Here is a 25,633-nt window from a genome sequence, read left to right as displayed (position 1 = left end):
TTATTATGTGGAACGGAAGAGTTTCATAACCTCTTCCTATGTATCCAAAATTGGTTACCAAGACATTAAACAAGATAAATTACTAGTCAAGTGGGACGTGGACTAGAAATCAAATCACGTCACAACTTGCTTGCCAACAAAACAAGGAACAACTAAACTAGTAGTTAAACTCTCTCTCTCTCTCTCTCTCATAGTAAAGTTCTTTGTGTTTTACTCTAACGTAAAGAAAGTGGGATCGAGTTCTCGCTTTTTAGTAGCAAAATGTCTTTTGTTTAACCTAATGATATTCTAAACTAGCTTTATACATAAAGAGGAGATCGAATTAGAGTGTAAAAGGATGAAAATATTATTTTAACCAACCGACTTAACCGAGATAATAGTAAAGTTTATATGAGGCACAATATTTATATGAGTTACAATATTTTTGTTGAAATCTTACATTTATCTGGCACGTCCATCATGTGTACATATGCGTGCTAACGTGGGTAGTGGTGGGCCTTTTGTCTCTTTCATGAATATTGCCAAAATTGTATAACGAATGCGGACATGTTGATACATAGATTCTCCCTCCGCTCTCTAGCATGTTACATATTAACGTCTCTCTCGTATTAGACCACCAACTTATACACAATCTAAAAAATCCTCTCGTAATTACCTTTTAAAGATTTTAAGTACTTATGATTTTTAATAATTTGGAGATTTCCAAATTAAATGTTTTTTGTTTTGTTTTGTTTTCATGGTATTGTATTATTCAAGGATCCGATTTCATTAAAGAAAAATCAAGCAGAGGATTTGAATCCATTATTTAAACTTGTTTTACAACAATAATCAATTATATTTAAAAAATAAATGGAGGTGAGCTAAATTAAAAAATGAAAGTTATATTTGAAATTTCGTTCGTATACATTGTTTTTTTTTTTTTTTTTTTTCACTTTCCAAAGCCATTGCCATTTGACAAAGAGGGTTCCCATTATAATACTGCAGATTCATACGTAACAATGTTAATCCATTGAAATCAAAATTCAGTTCAGTTGAAAACATCACTATAGACTGCTAAGAACCCAACCTGATATTGTTTTGTATATCTACTATCTCGTAGTATCTACGCTGAAGAATGACATCAATCTTTAAACACAAAGGTTACTGAAGTACACTTTTACGAGGTGCATCAGATACCACGATTCGGGCAAGCATTTGCGAAGTGCGATGGATCTCCACAGACAAAACACCTTCTACCAGAGATGGGATCACCAGTTGCTGACACAAAAGTCACACCAGCAGCATCTACTGCACCCCGGCCACCTCTACCATGGCCTTGACTCCGACTGGGGTTCGATGCTGAGGCACTAACATTTACACGCTGAAAACCTCTTCCTCTATTACCATTGTTGATGCTATCCTCCCATCTGCACAAGGAGCAACAAGGATAGACCAGTAATGAGATAGGTCACCATAAAAAAATACAGACCAGCATTTTAGGTACTGTATGTTTCATTTAGGTCATCTCCATCCAGATGAAAACCTCAATCTAGAGCTGCCTGTTAGAGACAAGCTTCTACTAAAGTATCGGTCAAGGCAGGCCACAATGGATCATTTACCTAAAATGAAAACCAAAAACCACAAAAATAAAAGCAATTCGAACTAGTTTTCATTTTCATGTTTTTATTTCACACATTCTCTTTCATTTCTCCTTATCCTCCCCTCCTCCTCCCTCCCTCCCTCCTCCCATATATTTCCCTCTATCATTAACTACCCAAAAAAATAAAAATAAAAAACCTAGAAACTAAAAACCAAATACTAAGAGTTACCAATGGTCCCTGAGGAAGCAATTTGAAGTACATGATATATATTGTGTACATACACGAAGAAGTTGCACGTCTGCGACTGACATGAGTAGAATTTTCTTCCTCTGTTAGTCGTTGTGTTAGCTGTTCGTAAAGTACACAGTGCACCACATGCACTACATGAGATTGACACTTGCCCTGCTAAATACACACCATTATCAAAACACATTAGTTCGATCAAGTGGGGCTTGAAGTTACATGGGATATAAACAAAATAATGAAGCGCGGGGCAGGTGAGCCAGGGGGGCTCATCTGCTAATGTGCTTTAGTAATTCAGAGAATCAATAATCCCGAACATGATGTCTTCTGCTTGAATCCTAAAATCTCCCAAAATAGTTTGAAATTATACTCATATAGGTGCTAGGTCTACATTTTAGGGGTGTTGTTTACTGTTGAGAATAGATGGATATATCATATCATGTAGGCTTTTGAGATAATTCGTACCTTATCATCACCACCATAAAGAGGCATACGTTAAGCCTTCACGTCGATAACCTCACACTGGAACCAGCATAATATATTCCCAAAAGGTGTCATACACTTTAATTTAATAGTTCCTAATAAGAATTCTATTTCCCTAAAACTTCCAAACCTATAATGTTGATGACATGTTCCACTTTCATACTGTCCTCAAACATTATATGATCATTTGCTCCCATCTTCAATGATTATACTTGTCTTGGTCACTTAGTCCATGCAACAGCTTCTGACAAAATATGAACTCAAAAAATATAAATGGAAGTTCAGCAGTCATACCACTTTGAACATTCATAGATTGAGGCCTCGAACTTCGAGGACCTGAAGATTGGGAAGGGCAATTGCCTGAAGAATGCCCTGTTTGATGACAGTATATGCAAGCACCCTGCCTAGTATTACTTCGTTGGACATTGTTTGGCATTGCTGGCCCACCACGCCCTCTCGCTGAAGAACATATTATACATATTGTCAAAAGATTGGTATTTCACTTATTGGTGACACATAACCAAAATAATATAAGCAATCTTCAGTTGGAGGAGGTAGTCAACACTTGGTACACGAAATTTTAAATATTGTACATAAACACCTTGAATAGGCAACTTTTTCCAGATTTATATGCTGTTGAATGACGAATATAGGACAACTATAAAATTAGATATACTACAGGTTTTGTTGAAGCAACACATCTTCTACTGTCTAAAAATGCTCCACACTTATGCTTAAAATGTCTTTTCACATTCACGATCTGAGAACTGATCTTTATCCGCTAATTCTATCTTATCACAAAATTTAAGCTAGGTGTCATACCATTCCACCAATTTTTCTTTTATGCACTGTAATAAACAGCACTCCAAGAAACAACGCTTTCTAATAGCAATTCAAATTTCTGATTAGTTTTCCATAAAATTTTCTCCTCAACTATTTAGCGTATTGATTATGAGAGATGAATAAATTTCATCTTCATTGTGTAATTTAGATAAAAATTAGAAGATGAAAACCCCTATACCAAGAACTTTTTCTCCTAAGTTGTTCCACTTTTTCATTTCTTTTGGACATTTATCATGTTCTTAGTTAATTTTCATCACTTCAGTCCTCAACTAGTAATGATAGCTGGAGACACACGTGAAAATATTAAAGTAATAGATGCATTATAATGAGAAGTCCAAGTGACAGGAATCGTCAAAGTAATGGAAATAGGATGTGTTACAAAGTGAAATATTCAAGAGCACATAGAAGTTGTTCATTTACAAGTCAAAATAATATTATTGACTTTCAGTAGACAACTTTTTCACATTATAGATATCATCCACTGTTACCAGGAGAATGGATAGTTGTCTGCTCAGTGGTAGGTGAAATAAGTATATTCTTGACCATATTTAAAGTTCAACAAAGGGCACATTTGGCCCCAAAGTGCACTCTTATTAAGGTTGTGTTTAGGGTTATAAGTACAGATTTAGTAAGTACACTTTTATCAAGACTGCAAGTTTACTGTTAGTTAAAGAGCTATGCGTAAATTCTGAAAGGGCAAGGTAGATCTTGTAATTACACTAAACCACAAGAGGTGTAGTGTATTAACTCTTTTGATTATTACTGATAAATGAGCAAAAGATAAAATTGGAGAACCAAATTCTAATGATTTAGAGTGCAAATGCACCATATTTTGGGTGGTTCCGAACCGCGATAATGCGTAAGGGGTGTAGTGATCCCGGTAAAACTGATATTACCTTTCTGAGTAATTCTTGAATAGAAAAAGACAATCCAAAAACAACATACCCATAAAGATTATTACTAATGCAAATTTCAGAATACAGCAGACAATTCCAGACATGAGTTCCATTCCTAAGTTTAAAAAAAAAAAAAACAAACAAACAAAAATACAGCAAATTATCCACTAATCCAGAGTTCTAAATATATCCCATTTTTAAGATATGATAATTATTTGCATAAATAGAAAACTAAGCATATGAGGGTCAGAGTAGTGGGCGGTACCCAAGAAAAATGATGGAAAGAAAATATGAAACTAAAAGGCTACTATAATTTGTACAAAGATAATGCAAAGATAGCATCAGTAACAAAATTCATATACAAATTGGTCGTAATCTTAAAAATCAATTATTTTACACAAATTCAAACAGTTGCTCAAAACAAACAAACCTGACAACCGAGAACCAGTTCCACAGATTTCCGTCAACTGTCTAAGAGTCTCATCACAGCCACCAATGCAACCTGATAAAATGTATGCATGAATTTCCATGACAGACCAACTGAAGCACAATACTCTACCAAGAAAAAATGTACGGTGTAAGGGTGTGACATTGAGAATGTTTGTGTGTACAAGCATATATATGTTAGAATTCTGAGCCAATGTGTCTGCACATAAGTGAAAACAATAAGCTAATTTGATGAGTAAATGGAAACCACAGGAAAAAGAACAAGGAATGGCTTCTATTCAAAAGTTAGAGATGGATCTATTGAGGAAAAACTGATGGCCTGAAAATTCAGTGTTTGTTAGTTGCTGTGATTGGAAAGGCTGATGGAAGCACTCTACCTCAAAGATATTTAAGCAGTTAATGTGAAATATGATATTAATACATTGGATGATTGTCTGAGGCAGGGAACAGAACTCGATATAGGATGTATTTAAACATGCCCATCTTAATTTGGAGTCGCACTTACCCAAATGATTGGCACTGTAGTCTGGTGGTATTTCCAGCCGGCGAAATGTAAATTGAATCAAGTAAACAGGACCTGAAAAATTAATATTACACGGAAGAAAATGAGATCTGAAACACGAGGATTAGTCACACACATAAAAATATTGCACAATGTGTGCCGCATGATTCTTTAAAGCAGGTGAACTACATAAACAGTTATGTGAGCACCAAAATTAAAATAATGCAGTAGTGCAACACCATGTGTATTCATGTGAGCACCAAAATATTAACAGATCCCTTTCAATTGATGTATTTGGAAAGGTCGGTGAAAGATTAGGAACAGGCTTCTCAAAGACTGTTGATACACATTCTGAATACTAGCTGGACCCACCACCACCCCACATAAGCAGATAACATGGATACAGGTAGGAGGTATGTCTCCTAGTTTTGGATACAACACTATCAAAGTTACCCAAAAGATGTAATTCTTAATGATTTCCTCGGGCTATGAATATTAAGTGGGTTCAATTTCACAAAGAAATTGTAACAGCTTATATAGACTCCGAGTTCAGGGTATTAGATGAAATGAACGTTAATAGCTAGAGGATAGTTGAATTTTCCATCTACATATAAAAGTACAAAAACTAATAGTTAAGCGCATGTTGAATAGCATTTGTTTCAGTTATTTAGGCAACTTTAAAGAAAGAAATAATAATAATAATAATAATAATAATAATAATAATAATAATAAAAAGGAACCTGGAGTGCAGGAATTGCAAACATTAGTTGTTACAGCTGCTTCTGATACAGAACCAGGGAGCCAGACAACATTCCTACACTAAAAATATGTACCAAACCGGTATTACAATTATTATGACCACAGTGATGTTACGAAAAATGAAATATGATGTAGTCTCATAAAGTTTCTCAGACTTCCTATTTTAAAAGAAATAAACAGTTCCAATCTGGAGAAGCAAGAAATTGAGAGAAAAATAGACAAAATAAAGGAATGAAAAGAGTTGGACTCAATGACATGATCTGCCACTGCTCTTTTTCATTTTATTTTATTGAGAAGGAAAAATGTTTATTAGTGAAAAGGAAATTACATCCATCGACAGGCAGTCAAAAGCAACACAAATTAAACAATAAAACTCCTGTTTTACAAAAAGAGTCACCAACGATAAGCTACAATGTATTACAACTAATTTATCAATAATTACAACATATGAGTAGCTTCACCATTATTGTCCACAATTTTCTTCCCTTTGTTTTTGACAAATTGTTTATACCAAGCCCGAACAAAACTTTGTCCAAACATGCAATTTACAATAGAATAAATGTATCATCGACAAGGACACTAACCTGAGGAAAACCCAAGCATCCAACCATGAAATTCCCATCCTGTATAGGCATAGCAAAGTAATAACTTTAAAATTCTGGAATTTGTAAAATTTCTTGTTTGAATATCCTAATTCACAAGTGATACCGGTGATTGAGATGGTGGTGGAAGTGCAAGTTATGGTCGCAATGAGAGCGACAGTGATGATGGTCCCAGTGACAAAGGAGGAGGCTGCGGTTGTGGTAGTGGAGATGGTGGTGAGGTGTGTTTTGTACGGGTGCTGGTGGCAGCGACAACAATTGTAATGCTGAAGGTAGGAATGGTGGGAGCGAGGTGGTGATGGTAGTGGTGGCAGTGAGACAGGGCAGCAGCAGCACTGGACGCGGGATGGTGGGGTGTTGGGGGGGGCTGGCAGCAGTGGTGGAGGAAGTGAGCAGGTTGGAATGGGGGTAAGGGTCAGTTGCAGTGATGGTGAAGTCGGTGGCAAGGTGGCGGCAGTGAGGCAGTAGCTGCGGTGGCAGCTGCTTTGATGGTAATGGGTTTGGGATTTTTCTTGCAATCTCATTGTCACGAGATTTTGGAAATGACATCTACTTAAATGGAATTATGTTGGAACTTATGACCCTCACATTCCATATGTTCCGTTCTATACTGAATTTCATGATTCTTCCTTTTTTATGATACCAAGCAAGCAAATTAGACATTATCATTTTCCAAATCTTGACTTTTGCCTCAACAACGATATTAATTTCCTCATCCGAACGCACCGCAAAGGAAATCCATTATGAGAGTGTGGAGAGACACAAGTTCAATAAACAAAAGCATCAATTTTTCTCGAAAGGTCTGGTAGAAGATGAAGATGTGATGATGAAGCTTATGGATTGAGGATGGCAAATTCTAAGAAAATTTCAAGTAATAAACTTAGGAAAGAGTCAAACATATTTGAATTAGAGATTTCTATGATATAAATAATTACCCTATTTTGCCTAAGCACCATATCCGCTTCCTGGCAAAGGCCACATCGTCGAACGAACTCTCCAGATGCATGCTGCTCGTCTCCACCGGACCTATTCGATCTGCATAAAAGGTGAATGGTGCATCACCATAGCAAAATATATACACCGGAGAAACAGGGAAAAAGTAAAATTACCTCTCAAAGAATACTGCCATGGCTTCAAAGAGTTTTACTTTGTTCAACCTTGCCTACAATCATTTCCAGGTTTTGTGAAAATCAAGGATCAAATCCATCAAGTTACTGAAATTTAAAGTTTTTGTAGCCACCAACATCAACAAAGGGTGGAAGGATATTAGCGACATCTTCGCAATAAGACACAGATTTTAATGGTTTTTGGTGTCAATCAGAACTCCCAATTTATTTTCAAAGGTTTTTGGGTGGATATTATTCCATGTAAATTTAAAAGGCTAAAGAATTGGTTTCTAGAAAAGACACTCTTAATAAATAAGTTTGACAGTAGAAAGCTAGCTATGGTGAGAACGTAGAGTTTTTCGGCTAGAGGTCCAAAGAATACTATCCTTATGGAATAAAAATATGTTGCACGCTAGAATCCAAGTTTCTAGACCATATATGTGTCAGTCACATGCACTGCTTTCATCCTATGCATATATATATTTCACGAATATAGTAATTGGTTTAGCATTTCCTAAATTTTGTTTATCCATGTTTTTTGATAAATGTTCTGTAACTGATATTTGATTTAGTATTTGATATTTTACTGATACTTTCATAAGTCAGAACTACCAAAAGTTCCATCGACACTGCAATTTTCATCCTTGGTGATAATTGGTCTAAAGTCTAATAGTTGGAACAAAATTAAAGTGCATAGGAAATTAAAATCATGAAAGACAGTAAAACATGTGTATATATGTGCGCATGAGAATGGTATCATGGAAATATATATATATATATATATATATATATATGTATGTAACAGAACGTGAAAAAGCCAACTACAAACTTACATCTAGGAAGCAAGCTTTCATTTGCTGCAAGCAAGTTTCCAAAACTTCAGCTTTGCTCTTGGCACCTTCGCTAACTGCTTTCATGTCACGCTCCATAACAGCTCTAAGGTAGGGTTTCCAGAGTTTATACCTAGGAAGTAAAGATTCCCATAAATTTGATCACCATCAAATTTGAAAGACACATCAGTGAGAAAATATTACTTCCCTAGAGACTAAGTTATAAAAAATCATGAGAAACAAAAGTATCTGCAACTCAGTAGTGTTGTTTTTTCTGAAGAAACAAAGTTTATTGAACATATAAAACTGTACAATAATACAAGAGCAGAGGACTAGAAGTGCACTTCAAAGAACAAATGAAGAAAATAAAGCATTAGACAGCTCCAATAAAAGAGGTCTAACGCCTACCCTCCCAATATAAAGTGAAAAGCAATAAACCCTTAATTCCAAATGAGTTCCGGCTGCCCAATACCCAAATCCCAGGTAGCTCTAAGCCTTCACCCCAGGTATCATCAACAACTCTAAGCCACCAATCACCCAAGTTTCCAACTTCCATGAGCAAGAAGGATTTTTCTCCGAAATAGTTTAATATATATATCTTATATTATAATAATTCGAGTCACAAATGACTTACACCTCAATGCCTTGCAAGTACTAAAATGCTCATACTATACCTTTGCCTTGACAACATTATACCCAGACACTCTAAGAATATGACTATGAAGGATATTTATTTTGATATGTTCATGGTGACATTTCTGTTGCAATGTTTTCATTTTCACTGTACAAAATTGTTTTATCATTTTTACAAAGGGACTAGTAAATGCAAGTATATGAAACTACAGATACATGTACATGCTTGTGTATATGGGTCCAGCTCCCCTTCAGTTCTGGACAGGATGGAGAGGATTGATCCAAATCAAGACCATTAATTGCTCAAAGGACCTGCATGGAGCCAGCCCCAATACTAGGGTTCTGAAGTCTGGGCCTTGATGGTACAACTTCAAGATTTCTCCGTTTTCCATACAAAACGAGAGGAGCTTATTTCTATTTATATACCAATACCATACTAGCATGCAAATATTCATTCAGTTATAAAAATATCTCATTTTGATAATATAACAAGTTGTACAGATTTCCAGGTATGCTAACAAAAACCAAAAGAAATCTCCATAAAAATCCTTGAATTATTTTCTAGTGGAAAAAATAAAAACTGATCCCAATGTGTTTGAGATAAGTAGATTAAGATTGAAGATACTATATTTAAGAATTGAAGATGAATTTGAAATTCTTACCCCATGTCATCATATCCCATCACCAACGCTTCACCCTGAAATCATGCCAAATTATCAATAGAAACTCCATTTCATTTCCTAGTAGGATGCAACAGAGAATGGTATGTCAAAGTTCACCTATCTTTGAAACATTTAGAAAATAAAATAAAAGCTACTAGAAACTCACAATTATTTCCTGCTACGCTAAGAAGATTTTGAAATATTATAAATTTAAAACTAGCATATTAAATGCAGTCGGGATAGAGAGGCTGGAATAAAGCCATGTTAGGATGTGGCATGCAATGTGTCAAGGTTCTTATTGATAACCTCTTTTAGAATTTCAACTTAGCAAAAGGAAAAAAAGTGGAAGTGAAGTCCTTCCTTGGAACCTAAAGCCCTTACCAACAGGGATTTTAGGAGTCAATTGTACCATCGACTATTCAATTGATATTTTAAAAGATTTTAAGGAAGTTTAATAGTTCAGGTGTATTCAGTCACGATTTTATAGGAGTCTATACAATTCTGGGTGTATTCAATTCAGACTCTTTAAACTCCATTCAAATTTGAATGTATTCAATCACGACTTTAAAAGACTTCATAAAAGTTTGGGTGTATTAAAAAACTCATTGATTTTAAAGGAAATACAAAAAGTGGCGGATTTCGTTTGATTATAGACTAATTTTAAGCCATGACAAATCTTTGCTTCCCCAAGAGATTTTGATAGATATATTATTTTTATTCTCAAGATGTGATTTCACCACTTCTACTACCACCATCTTATCACGGCTATCAACACCGCTGCCGCTGCCACCAGTCATCTTTGCTGCCGCCATCACCACTGCCATTGCCGCCACCCCCAACACCACCACCACCGCCGCCGCCACCTCCACAACCACCCACTGCCTCCGCTACCCCAACTACCAGCCCCACCATCATCCCCACCGTCACCACCACCACCGCCAGCACCATCACCGCCACCGCCTCCACCACCACCACCACCACCCCCACTATCAGCCCCACCGTCACCACCGCCACCACCTCCACCACCACCACCATCCTGATAGCCAATTTACACCCTGCAGTCTTTTCTCCCACAGTTATGGGAACATCTCTGAAGTCGGGCCTTTACTCTAGAACATCCATTTCACATTGTATGGCAGCTACCCAATTCGAATCTTGCAATGCCATTGAGACGGAGCATGGAATACAAATAGTGTGGCTCCCAAGAAGGTCCAATAGGGGGCAGAAAGGCAATAATAAGGGATTGTGTGAGTTCATTATTGCCATTTTGGTTAACTTGTATGATTCTTTGCCACACCTACTTTGAGGAAAGTTGTGCTTGGTTTCCAGAGAAGTTCAGAATCAGAGCGTATGCTGGGGTTACAAGCTTACAACGGCATTTGCCTATATCACACGTGTCATCTATAGGTACCAAGGCTAGAACAAGGAGTCTGTCTAGAACTTAGGCTTGGACTTAGAGAGATATTCTAGATACCTAAAAAATCCCTTTCCCTTGACCACATATTGTAGGGACTCAAGCAACCTCTCATATTATAACATTGTTGGAATAGACCAGTTGTGTCACTAGTAGAATCATGTCATGGGAATCAACTCCATCATGACTTCAACCAACTTCAGGATTACAAAAACCAAATGCACAAAAAACCATTTCTTTCTTTAAAAATCAAAACGCAACCTCGTTTAAGCCTTGAGTAAGAAAGCGTTGAGCTCCCATTTGAGAGCTTAGGCCCACAAGCAGTCTCCCCTCCCAAGACCCCCACATTAGTAAAACTACCATTAGCTTCCATGAATAGGACTTAAAAGGAAAAACACCTGATTATTCCCACTCCAAAATTATCCCATCCTTGCCTAGATGGGACCAACAAGGCATTTTATTGAAAAGACCTTTTGAGAACTACATATAACCTTAGAATTTTATTTCCCACTTTCAATTCTAGCACTACCTAATTGTCCTTCCAATCACTAGGATATGAACTGGGAAACTGAACAACAAGAGAATAATCATGGGCAAGCCACACAAAAAACACAAAAAAACACACACACAAAAAAGCGAAAAAAAAGAAGCAAAAATGAAAAAACAATATGAAGAAAAACTACGTGAAGAAGATTAAACAGGATCAAATCAAGCAAAGAATATATCATATAATTGTAGCCAGAAAAAAATTTACAAGATTGGTTGGTGAGAACCGCATGCTTGAGTCCTTAGTTGCGTAAAATCGATCAAGCAGCTTTTTTATGTGATCATGCATTGTTGCATCTGTACCAATGCCCTCCTAATAAATCAAGCAAAAGATCAGAAAATATATTAATATCTGAGAAATATTTACCATCCACAATGATGAAAAAACGTTGTCTTTGTCTAAAGAAATGCATATGTAAAGAACCTTCCAACAAGATAGTGCTTTTTCAACTCTCTCAAAATGGAATATATTCCAAAGTTAATACGCCTTTGAAGAAAGTATATATGCAACATATATACATGAACACATGAACAAATATCATTGCAACTGCCTAAGAAAACAACTGAAAATTTCATAGAGTCAATACAAGAATCATAAGCCAGATCAAAATATATTTTCCACCTTGTCCATACAACTCAGCAAATCAGCTTCACTCAAAAGTGGTGGAGGCCTTGTGACTCCTGAATCCAGAGTCAATGTTGTTGGGACAAACTGCAACGTAACCAATTAAGGTTTTAATGTATATCAGATGCATGGGTTTTATGATGCAGTCTACAACATAAAGCAGAAGATTTTTATTTTTATTTTCAGCCACTCATAGAGCAGAAGGTTATCCACAAGGTTCAGAATGTAAAAAATTGTAATTTGAATTGTTAGTATCTGTGTTTCTCTTCTTTCTTTTTCTTTTTTCTCGTTCTGTGTGTGTGTGTGTGTGTGTGTGTGTTTAAAAGTATAAAGACAAGTTCCTTAAAATATGGATCTGAGTTTCAATACAAATTTTTGTAGAGATCAAACTTTTATGTCCATCACATCATCACACCTACTAGAAACAAGATTGAACTTTTTAAACCATATCATCCATCACGATTGTTAAAGCTCACCAAATAAAACATACCTCAAAAATCACAAATAACATAGCCAAACTTTTACTTTCTACAATTTGATAACATAATTGACAATATGGGCATCACTTGATCTAGTAGTTCAGCCACACATTCACTCCTGAAATAATTTATATTAATGAGTAGAATAAATATTTGGATTCATATGCTAGTTTATCGATTCATCTCGCTGATAGGACATATTAAATGACTTGTGAAATGGTGACAGAGCAGATCATTTATACAGGAATGGTTTAAAACAATAATTGAACTCCAATTGGAAACTTAGATGAATAGCTTGGTTTTATGATAAATGAACACACCTGTTGTCCAACTTCATACGTTGGTAGCAAGGAACCTCCCCATGATTCAAAGCGATAAACATCTAAGTAATTTTTCTGATAAAAAGGAAGGAATTGAATCAAGTACAAAATGCCAAACACTTAGCTTATTTTCCAAACATATAAATGTAGTGCCAAACCTTCAAACAGAGACAGAAGTACTTGCAAGTTGTATGAGCACAATGAAAGTGTTGAAAATAGAAGAACCTCCCTTTTTCTTTGCTATTATTCTTCTCCATAATTTATAAAAGAAATGTAAAGCTAACTTCGGAAATAACATAGGGAACAAAATTTACTCCTAATTGCATAACCAGCTCCTAAATTACTATATCAGAAGGCTAAGTAATTTATAATCCCCTACTTTACTCAAACCCATAATCAAGGATCAATTATAGGTTTATTTAGTCAACACTTTCCTACTTTCCAAAAGAAAGCATATCAAACACACAGCAGGACAGATAAGACTGCAAGGCCCAAGGATACTGCTATTCAACTTTTCAGTCTAGAGGTGGTGTAGGACCAAAAAAGAGAAAATTAGAAGAGAGGTAGAACAATGAAAGGGAGAATAAGAGAAATGGTGAAGAGAAATTAAGGAAAATGTAAATTTAATTCATTAATCAAGTCCACTTCCTCGTTAAAGTAAGGCTTACTTGTATAATAGACAATCCAAACTCGAGAAGAAAACCCTAAGGTGGTGTTAGGTTGGCATAAAAGGAATAGGAATGGGAAAGGGTGTCTGGTTGGTGGAATAGGAATAGGAATGGGAAGGGGAATAGGAATGGAATGAAATAAAGTCAATTATTTTGTTGAAGAAAGATAGAACTAGAAATGGAATCAATTATGATTCCATTCAGTGTTTTGCTTAACCTTCGGAGAGGAAACCTTCGGAGAGGAATCAAATGCTAATCATTGACAAAAAACCGGGATCCAAGACTCCGGACCCCATACCCATAACATGGATGCGAGACCCGGGTCCAGAGTCAGATTGGGGGTCTGGCATCCAAGGCTCTAGGGTCAAATGTCTCACATCTGCCGTACTGAGTTTGGAATCCGGAGGCTATGTCACAAGTCCGGGGTTTCGATTTAGCATCTAGAGTCCGGGTTCCCCAGTTTGAGACCAGAGTCCCAAATTCAGGGTTTCAGGCCCAAAAGATAGGTCCGAGTTAGAGGTCATGGGTTTGAGCTCTCAGGCATTCCATTTCATTCATGTTAACAAAACATCACCTACTAGTAATAACAAAATAAATCCTCAAACCCTAAGTCGCGCACATAAGGTACAAAAGAGACTTTCCAAACATAACACCTACATCACCTACATTCAGTTAATGCTTACAGAGTTTCCAACATTTGCACTCAAAATAATAACACTTAGCCAGCGACCCAAGAATTACTCAAGAAAGACAAATCTGCATAATAATAAAAAGTAATACTTAGACAGCGACCTAAGAATTACTCAAGAAAGACAAATCTGCATTAAAAAAAGTAACACTTAGCCAGCGACCTAAACAAAAATACTCATTAGCAAATCAATAATAATCATCACGATTCTTTTCCAAAAAAACAAAAAGAGAAAAAAATTCACTACGGTTAAAAATTTGACTCCAAACAGTGAAGAAGAATGAAGACTGGAATAGAAAACTCAAGAATGAAGACTGGAATAGAAAACTCACTGCTACTATCACTCTCCCTGATGCAAAGAACAATTCGCCAGCAATATCAATTTCAACAGTGGTTTCAGCCCCTACAGCTGGCTGTGAGACACATGCCAAGAAATGGCGAACAACCAGCTCATACAATCTCTGAAAAAGAAAAAAAGATGACAATAGGATTCAAGAAAAACAAAAACATGTCTCTCAGCTCAGATCAAATAAAAGTGCAATTGAAGAATATGTGGTGATCAAAAGATCACCTGTGCATGCTTTAGACTACTTACATGGTGATCTTGACTCCATCCTGATTCTCCGGAAGAAAATTTAGTTGGGTGAATAGGTGGATGGGCCTTGTCATCGTGTCCACCATTCCTAGGGTTTCTCCAAAGCCCGGATGCAGGGTCTAACAATCTTTGAGCATATGATCCCCATCCAGGATGCCCTTGTTGCTCTTGTACAATCGCCTACATCAAATTAAGATACAACTGATTAGTTATGCAGCAAAAGGTAAGGAATCATTACCAAAATAGAGCTGCAATGACCAAGATAGAGATGGAAACAATACTACATTCAATGAGGCTAAAAACCTGAAGAGTGCAAAGGCAATAAAAATGAGAAACTATGCTAATTTGTGATAACTAGTGTATAAAGGGAACTTTCAAGGCCTTGAAAAAAAAATCATTTCATGTTCAATGAGTTATAATAGCATTCCAATAATAACTGACAGCTCGTTTTGGTAAGTTACTGTTTAGCTTCCCTTCCTGTCAGAGTTTAATTACACTGATGTAGAACCCATGGAGAGAGAATTGAAAGGGTCAGTCAAAGAGAATAAATAGCTCTACAAGGAAAGCTAAAATTTGAACTTAACTTTTTGTACAGACACATGTTTTATTCTTGTATCTATATGAATTTGTTCTCTCTGTGAATTCTATAAACATTCTTATTCTATATTCTTCATCATTTCTTTCACAATGAATCCGCTTAAATTCACTCCTTTATATTTCTAGTTCTTTTATCCAATATATATCGAAATCTTAAAACGAAACAATCCAAATGCTGTCAATAGTTACTACTGTGCGAACCAGACACATATTTTGGGATTATCAATAGAAGAAAAAGTTACTAACATGCAAATTGGTCCTTTCAGAGAAGCTATCAGTCTCCGTACGAGGGTAACTGATGAAACCAGCTTGGTAAAGCTCTTCTGCCACCTACAATCAGTAAGAGTGAGTGAGTGTAGATATGAGGACATGATTGAAAACACAACCATAAAAACAGGTCAAATGTCAACTAAACTGCATATGCAACTAGAACTTAAGAAACTGGATGATGCCCCACTGTACAGGAAACGATAGACCCCTTTTCTTTTTCTTTTTCTTTGTTTCTTTTCCTTCTCTCTGGAAGGGGCTAGGGGAAAAAATAGGAGAGATAAAATTATAATGGCACATAACTGATCCAAAATATTTGCAAACATACCCTATATCCAGCTGATTTCAGAAACCCTAAGACATATTTAGCTTCAATCAATTATTAAGAGATTCTTATGAAAATAAATTATGAGACAACCATTGAAAACTCTAAAGCCTAGAGATACTATGAGAGGAAGGAATTGGATTGACTAAATGGCTGGATCCAGTAGAAGGTAAAGCCTCAAAAATTGCAGAACAATGCATCAGTCTAGAAACCCCAGTGCAGAACCATGCTTCAGTCTAGAAACCCCAGTGCTAATATTGGGGAAGCAGATGGCAGAAGGCTGATGATGTGTATCATTATCACCAATATCCATAATTTAAAGGCATTCACATATAAAGACATGCATGGATGGACAGTCAAATTATTGGGATAAGTATGAAACATATGAAATTGAATTTATCAATTTAAGTTGTAACCCATTAACAGGCATAAAACAGAAAGACACAACATTGTGGCCCAAGTGCTCACCTTCATTGTGTGTTCAGAACTCATCCGAAAGTATATGGAGGCACGCTTTTCAAGCTGAATGGTATTCAAGGGCGCTGGAGCATACTTCAGCTTCTCCTGTTGTCTCACCTTTGTGACCTGTAAGCAACCGAAAATGTTAAAGCTGAGAGTGCATTAGTTAATATGAAATTAGCAATACACACAAACTCAACATGACTCACAGTAGCAGTAGGTTCCTCAACACACATCTCATAAATTATAACAGCACAAGTGTAATCGAAAAAATGTCCACGCCTGCAAATCTAGAATATTATAAAACTTTAAATGGTTGCTGAAGCTGGAAAGAAGAACATAAAGTCTTCACACTTTACATCCAATTGAATGTAGCAAGGCCTTCATCTGATCTGTGTGAACAGTTAATGGTCCAAAATTCCTCCGGCTCATGCGACTGTATCTCCCAATATCGTTCCACAACAAATCCAAGTGTAGGGAACTGTATTGCATAAAAGGAACAAAAAGTAAAAATGCATACATAAGTGAAGACAACTGAATTAAAAAGGGGGACAAATGATAAATGCAGAATTCTCATACCTGACAAGGACCATAACTTAGAACAAGATTTCTGTCATTTGTAGCAGACTCAATAACAAATGCATCTCTGAGCAGCATAGTCTGAAACCTGGTAAACGAAGCACCAATTCGAAGGTCTATTTCCTGCCAAAGAAAAAAAAGAAGATAAATTTTATCTGACATAGGAAAATAACATGGCCATAAAATGATAGACAAACAATGTTAGTATGCGGACATGATTAACAGTGGTCCCTTGAGTTACTAAGCAAGAGTGATGAAGAAGTAAATGGCCTATAGCACAAAAAACTAACAACCCAATTTTCAGTTCCCTTAAGTATATAGTTTTATATAAACTAGAAAACTAACTTTGAAGTTGCCAAAACAACACAAAGAGAGTCTAGTGATGAAAGGTACTGACTTGCCTAGCATCCACTGCATCCGCAAAGCATTTGTTTGGGTTGACAAGATTCTGCACTGCATCATGAATATCTCTGAAATAAAAATTAAATCAAAAACTACAGAAACTGATACCCAAGGAAATCGGAAATTTGGAATTTCAAGGAAAGGAACAAAAGAGACTAGGGTACAGCACCTCTCAATCAAAGCTGAGAAACGAGCCCTCCTTAAGGTAAGTTGACGATTTACGGCTGTGCAGACTTCTATCACTTCAAATGCAATGTTTTCTCCTTCTCTATCACAGTCAAGCCACAATACAAGCCATTGGCACCCCCTAGCTACCTCCTCTAACGTCCTCTTGATATCCAACTTGTCCTAAATTATTTGAATTTGAAACCGACAGACATGTATAATTTCATCAAATTCTGCCCACAGTAAAAAATAAGTGGCAAACATTGCTGCTGCATATTCAATTGCAGATTTACACACCCCTGTTATACCATGCATCTTTGACAAGAAGTTATCTCATCACTCTAATGTGCATCCAACAAAATAATAATGTATTTCCATATGATATCCATGAAAGATTCATACTTTTTTATCGCATTATCCACAAGCACCCTAATAGTCTCCGTCTCAATCCAGAAATGATGAATTTGTTCACTAAAAATCAAATTCTCAAAATAGTAAAAATTTGCGAACACACCACAAAAAACACGAGCACCCAATTGTTTCCTACTTACAAACTCTGAACTTGACAAAACCACCAATAAGAAGACAATATATCAAAACCTAGCCCTAATATATCAAAAACCTAGACAGACACAGTAGAGAGAGAGAGAGAGAGAGAGAGAGAGAGAGAGATTGGGAAGAAATGGAGGAGGTGAGGTGACCTGAGGGACGAACTTGCGGACGGGAGCGGTGAAGAGAACGGCGGGGTCGCAGGCGTGCCACTTGCGGAAGCGGTCTTCAAATTCGAGCTCCATGAGGTGGCCAGTGACGGAGGTGACGAGCATGTGGCAGGGGAGGCCATTGATGGAGTAGTTGAACTCGTAGATTTTGTTGTAGCGGGATCGGCCTTCCCTCATTCTCAGATTTTGGTTCCCTGAGAGTATGCCCGCCACTGACTTCGCCACTGACGGCTTCTCCGCCACATTCAGCACCCTCATTCTTCTCAGCCCTCCTCTCCTCTCCTCTACAACACCCGCTGCTCCTTCCTTAGATTTACCATTATTAGCTTATTGCGCCTTTTCTCTGTCTTCAACCACACAGAGAGAATCAGGCACTGGATTTTCCCGCCCGACTGGAAAGTCCCATTGTGAGGGCTGTTAGCTTTCTTTTTTAGTAATGCTTTTTAAAAAAATAAAATAAAATATATATGTAAGCTATATTTGGGGGAATTGAACCTAGGAATTAGGGGTGGGTACGGTTCGATTTGGACTGATTTTTGCCTTAAATTATAACCAAATTTGGTACTATTTATCCGGTTTGATTCAGTTAGTTTTAATAAAAAATTTCAAAAACTGTCCGATTTGGGTTTAACCGATTTCGGTCAAGTTTCAATCCGATTCGGTTTGAACCGAATTATTAACATTATTATTTTTTAATACAAGTTTCAACTGAAATTTTATTTTTTTGACTTGAAAATTAACAAATTATTCAATTTCATATAAAAATAAATATTAAAGTTTGAAAAGAGAGATGTTTTGAAATTGAACTTGGATAAATATTAGTTATGAGTGAATATAAATAAATACTAAAATTATATATTTTTTAATTTTATCGATTCAGTTCAGCCTGGTCCAATTTTTGAAGACATAGAACTGGAACCAAAATTGGTCCAAATCGGTCTGGTTCAGTTTTTGACCGGTTGTTGACTTTTTGGTCAACTTGATTTTTTTTTTTCCTATTTTTTTCAGTGTGATTCCACTCAGATTTCTGGTTTGCAGGTTTGAATGCCCACCCTTATCAAGAACTTGGGTGTAGAGGTAAATGCTCTTAACCATTTAATACACTTTATCACACAACACCCTAGCCCTGGGCACAGATCGGTTCAGAACAGTAGAAGGCTCTTCTGTTAACCAAACCAAAGACTTCGATAGACCATTTTCTCTTCCATTCAACAAACCAAAGACTTTGGATCGGTTAACCTAATATTCGGTTTAGATTGATTCGGTACACCGGTGCTACCATAATAAAAATATACTAATAAAAATACAATTTATAATACTTTCACATAACATAAGTTCTTTAACAAATACACCAAATTATCCTTGTAAAATATAAAAATTCAATAGTCTAATTCACCCAAGTATGAAATCAAATAACTTAGTCGCTATATCATTCAATATATACTCAAGATGTACTAGGAGCCATTTGTGTTTGTTGTTTGAACATTTGAGTGTTATTTTTATTGAATTCTCTACATTTATGTAAATGATTTTGTCATTTGTTCCGTGTTGGGTTCTTTAGTTTTTTATGCTGAATCTAACCATATAAAGAACATAAAATTTGGATCAACAGTTGGAATGTTACAAGTAAAAAACAGGACAAAAGTCGAAACTGAAAAACACAGGAAATTCATAACTTCCTCTCTGACCAAAAAGTGCTACAGTATCGGGTGATAAAGAAGTGATAGAATGGTGATAAAGTAGTGATACAATGGTGATGAAAAGGTGATACAACAGTAATAAAGCAGTGATACAAAATGCTGATTGTATTTATCTTTGGTTTCTTGTTTTGTATTTTAATAATAGAATAAGTATAAATATCGTTTCGGTACGGATTTCCGTCAAGTTAGGAATATTGTTTCCGTTAATCAAACCAAACATCTAGGTACGGATCGGATCGGAATAATTAAAATTAAAAAATAATTATTTAACCAAACTGTCGGTACGGTACGGTCAATATGCGGATAATTTGGATGAGATGCCCACCCCTACAACACCTTATTCTAAAAACATTAAATGACACCTCTTTACGCCTCCTACAGTGCTCCTTGCGTTGTTTTTGGGCCCCAAGTGTTACGAAGACTTTTCTACATTTGATTAGGGTTGACGGATCTCGAGCCTCTACATTTAGTGTTCGTACATTTACCAACATTTCACAATAGTTAGACTATTCTTATAATCTAACTGTTTATGACATGACACATCATCATTTATTCTTTTTATTTTTCTTTTTATCATAAAATTATTTTAAAATTAACAATTATTTTATCGTTCAAAAAAATTAAGTAAATACAAATTAAAAATCAGGTTGTTGCCATCATAGGTGGGGGGCTCAGGATGAGGCTACTCCATCTTCACATTCATTCATAGTGGATCCTTCTTCTCTCTATAGCAGAGACAGCAATTTGTTGGTGAGTTTCATCCCCTAACTAGAAGATTGCTTTAGAGCTCACTAGCGTAGCCATAGTTGGTGGGTGCTTGTAGAAAAGGGGAAGGGAAAAGAGGAGTTAGGTTTTTAGTGTGCCAAATCCCATCCCTACAGTCCTTGTAATGACTAGGACCGCCAGAAGAGACAAGTGTTTTGAAAGAGACATGACAGTACGAGTGGTGTCGGGGCGGGTAAGAGTGGCGGGGATACGGATTGGGAAGGGGAGTTGGCTTTTGTAGTATTTTTTTTTTTAAAAAAATTTTGGCTTTTGTAATTTTTGGTCTTATTTTTTAATTTTAGATTGAATTAAAATTTCTATTACTTCATCTTATTAGATTTTTCAAGATTTGTTGATTTTTGAGCAAAATTCTGCGCGGAGAATATTAGCACGTAGATTCTTTGACCCTCGAACTTCCTTCTCCTTCTTCTCCCTCAACCTCTGTGGGAGCAAATAATCCAGCTTCAATTCACAAGGCGCCACGTGGACAAGAAGAATATCTCTTGGGTTAATTAATTGAGCCTATTTATTTGGCCAATTAATTGCTACTAAAAATAGGGATATTATCTTAAATATGGTTGGGAATATAATCACCAATTAAAAGATAATATCACCAATTTTCAGAGATATCATCATCAATTGGTGATTTGATCATAATCAAATCCCTAATTGATTCAATCTCTACAATTTGGGGAAAAAATATATTCCTTCCAAATAAGAAGATATTCTTTGAAAAACCATAGATGCCTAGAGCCCTATAAAAACATAGCATCATTCAACACACAAGGTATTTTAAAAATTCCTCTCTCTCTCTCTCTCTCTCTCTCTCTCTCTCTCTCTCTCTCTCCCCTAGCCGACAGTCTCCCTAGCCGCCAGCTTCTCCCAAATTTGTCTCTTCCACATAGCTAAGTGCCACCACACACGGCTCCAGCCACTCGGTTCTCCCCATAAAGAAAACTTCATACCTTTTTTTAGCTATTGTTTCTCAAGGATTCAATTGAACTTAGGTTGGCCAACACCCCGAGGGTATGGTCTTTTACTCCTATTTGATTTTACAGGAAACGAGGAAGAGAGAGAAGAAAGTTCAAGAGGCGAATGATCTACAAGCGAATATTCCCCTAATTGATTCAATCAAAACTTTCCTTATTTCACAAGGTTTTGGGCCTCAAGGTATAACCTAATTTAAACTCTTATCAAACCTGATATAACTTAGTACCTAGTGCACCGATCTAAATAGGAATATAACATTCTCTCACTAGATCAAGCACTAGAGCACTAAGCTTATGTATTGCAAAAGTTTGATAATCTTTATTGGCCATGAGTTTAAAATAGTTAAGTCAGTCCTTTCAAACTACAGTGAAAAGCATTAGACAAAACGAACTATAGACAAGCACTGCTCTTCTTTATTAAAAACATGTCATCTATAATCACATAATGCAATCTCAAAACACATGAAGCACTTACAAACGCGAACCTTAACATGTACTGATTCGTAATGTGAATCTTTATGCTTTTTAGTACATATACCCCTTTACGACTTAGCAAGAGTCAATCCGTAATGTTATTAAACCAATAGTATCTCAAAGAGACCATAATCTCACATACATAAACAAAATGCATAATAAGTTTAAACATCTAAATAGTCAAAATGGTAGAAATTATTTAATAATAAAAACTGTCAACCAAATTAACATCCTTAAATGCAAATCCCTCAATCCAGAAAACAACAAAATAAACATACTAGAAAAATATCAGAATTGGAACAAGACTCCCACTAGATTGCAGCATCAAAGCCAGAAAATAATCTCATGCTCTCAACATGTCTCAGAAAAGCTTTTGAAGGTAGAAACTTTGTAAACGGATCTGCAATCATATCTTGAGTTCTAATATGATCAAACCTGACTAGTTTGTGTGCTACCTTCTCCCTCACTATTAAATACTTCTGTTAATGTGCTGAAGTCCAGGCAACATCTTGTTGTTCATGCAATGAAAAACAGCCGCACTGTTGTCATTGTATATCTGTATTGGGCTTGAAATCGAGTCCATCACCTTAATGTCTTTGATAAAATACCTTAACCATACTGCATGAGAAGTAGCTTCATAGCAAGCTATGTATTCTGAAAACATAGTTGAACTTGAAACACCAGATTGTTTAGCACTTTTCCAAGCACCAACTGCTCCTGCCATCTTGAAAAGAAAACATGAAGTAAAGGTGTAACCATCCTCAGCTTTTTCAAGATTCGCATCAGCATAGCCAACAAGCTCCAAATTCTCTGTGCGTCTGTAAATCAACATGTAAGCCTTTGTTCTCTATAGGTACCTTAGAATATTCTTTCCAGCTATCTAATGTGGCATTCCCAGATTTGGCTGAAATCTCCCCGTCTTGCTACTGCACAAGGCTAGGTCTGGCCTTGTACATACTTGTGCATACATAATGCTTCCAGCTAGAGAAACATACGACTTGTTCCTCATCTCAACTTCTTCTTCTTTATTCTTGGGGCAATGCTTTTTCTTCAAATCTCCCTTAACCAATGAAACTTTCTATCCAGAACACATACTCATGTCAAAACATTTGAGTACCCTTTCAATGTATATTTTCTGCAACAAGCCTAGTAGACCTCAAGGTCTGTCTCTCTAAATTTCAATGCCTAACACAAAAGCAGCTTCTTCCAAATCCTTCATCTCAAAATTGTTTGAAAGTAGCTCCTTAGTATGCTTCAATAAATTGTGATCATTTGTAGCAAAAAATATATCATTAAAAAAATAAATCGGCTCCCACAATTCTTCAGATAAATACATTGATCGGTTATATTCTCTTCAAAACCATAGGTTGAGACAGTTTGATGGAATTTTAAATACCACATCCTACTTGCTTGCTTTAGTCCATAAATCGCCTTGTCAAGTTTGCAAACCATATGCTCTTTTTCCTCCTTTGCAAACCCTTCAAGTTGCCTCTGAAATATGGTTCTTCAAGGAAACCATTTAGGAAGGCAGTTTTTTACATCCATTTGATGTAAAAACAAGTCATAATGTGCCACCAATGTCATAATTGTGCATAAATAATCTTTGGTGGAAACTGGGGAAAACATCTCAGTGTAGTCAATTCCCTCCCTTTGGGTGAATCCTTTTGCTATCAATCTAGCCTTAAATCTTTCGATTTTTCCATCATTATCCTTCTTTGTTTTAAATACCCATTTCGAGCCTACCAATTTATAGCTCTTGTGAGGTTCAACTAATTCTCATACTTGATTATTCTTCATGCTTTCGAGTTCATGTAACATTGATTCCCTCATTTTTCTGCATTCTGACTCTCCATAACTTCTTTAAAACTTGTTGGTTCCGCCTCATCTCTAATGTCAAAATATGTTTCCTGTAGGTACACATAATTTGAATTTGATGTTAATCTTCTTGGTCTGTAAGATCTCCTCAATTGTATTGGTTCTGTTAAATTTTGTATTTTAGGATTTTCTGTATCTTGTTCTTGTTGTTGGTTAACTGGTTCTTCGAACTGTGGAGGCTCCAATTGATCATTCGGAGGGGCTGGCGCAATATCACTTAAGGGAATCAATGGTGTAACATTTGGTTCAACATTCTCAATCATAGCTACATCCTCTTCTTCAAAAATAAAATCTTCATTCCCAGTAGCATTCTCCTTATGTTCTATAAACTTTCCACAATCAGTCTCAACAATTCGGGTACCATAATTTGGACAATAAAATCTAAAACTCTTTGACCTTGTAGGATAACCAATAAAATAGCAGCTAATCATTTTAGGATCAAACTTCTTCTCTTGAAGGTTATAGATTCTAATGTCAGCCCAACAACCTTATACATGAAGATGTCGCAAGCTAGGCTTTCTAGTGGTCCAAAATTTGAAAGGTGTCTTAGCCATGGACTTACTAGGCCTCTATTAAGTATGTAGTTTGTTGTTTTGACCTCCTCTCCCCAAAGATGCATAGGCAAATCAGTTTTGGAATTCATGCTACGAACCGTATCCTTCAAAGTTCGATTTCTTCTCTCAGCCACACCATTCTATTGCAGAGTTCCTGGCGTTGTGTACTGAGCATTTATTCCATTATCTTGTAGATACCTAGCAAAAGATCTAGCACACCGTCCTTCTTCATCAAAACATCCATAATATTCACCCCCTCTGTCTGACCTCGCAATTTTGATCTTTTTGTCAAGTTGCCTTTCAACTTAAGTTTGAAAAATTTTGAGCATCTCAAAAGCTTGAGATTTTTCTGCTATGAGGTATAGATAACCAAAACAATAATGTTTATCTATAAAAGTGATGAAAAATCGATTTTCATCAATTGTTTGGGGAGGGAATGGTACACAAATATTTGTGTGGATGATCTCTAAAAGATCACTACTGCGAGTTGCACCTTTCTTTTTAGTTTTAGTGAGTTTTCATTTAACACATTCAATACAAATCTTGTTACCACTGAAAGTCAATGGTGGTAAGACTTGTTCTTTAACAATAATTTTCATTCTTTCTTTTGAAATGTGCCCTAAACATCTATGCCATAACCTAGTGGACGTTCCTTCACTTCTAATCATTTTCTCACTTGATTCAGCCATTAAAACGTCACCATCTTTATTGTAATTGAGTCAATATAGTCCATTTGAGAGAAAACCAGTAGTAAGAACATTGAATTTTTGAGATAATGTGAAGCCATCTTTATTGAATTCAAAAACAAAACCAAGTCTTGATAATATTGGAACATAAATTAA

General features: G+C 36.1%; 1 protein-coding gene across 1 annotated transcript; it reads right to left on the bottom strand.

The window, feature by feature from the left end:
- Positions 1-950: 950 nt before the first annotated feature.
- On the bottom strand, positions 951-23,194 carry LOC117625616 (DNA topoisomerase 3-alpha). The gene is made up of 25 exons (XM_034357149.1): positions 22,840-23,194; positions 18,417-18,760; positions 17,720-17,898; positions 17,546-17,618; positions 17,149-17,271; positions 16,929-17,050; positions 16,779-16,851; positions 16,579-16,695; positions 15,765-15,848; positions 14,922-15,101; positions 14,659-14,787; positions 12,971-13,045; positions 12,169-12,258; positions 11,755-11,859; positions 9,587-9,621; positions 8,295-8,424; positions 7,465-7,517; positions 7,291-7,390; positions 6,338-6,376; positions 5,735-5,813; positions 4,998-5,069; positions 4,476-4,547; positions 2,601-2,765; positions 1,862-1,982; positions 951-1,406 (listed from the first exon to the last, which is right to left on the bottom strand). The coding sequence occupies exons 1-25, from the start codon at positions 23,192-23,194 to the stop codon at positions 1,169-1,171; spliced, it is 3,153 nt and encodes a 1,050-aa protein (XP_034213040.1). The 3' UTR covers positions 951-1,168.
- Positions 23,195-25,633: the final 2,439 nt, after the last annotated feature.

Source organism: Prunus dulcis, chromosome 4 (genome assembly GCF_902201215.1).
Source record: "Prunus dulcis chromosome 4, ALMONDv2, whole genome shotgun sequence".
In the NCBI taxonomy this organism is placed as follows: Eukaryota; Viridiplantae; Streptophyta; class Magnoliopsida; order Rosales; family Rosaceae; genus Prunus; species Prunus dulcis.
This window is presented reverse-complemented; position numbering and strand designations above follow the sequence as displayed.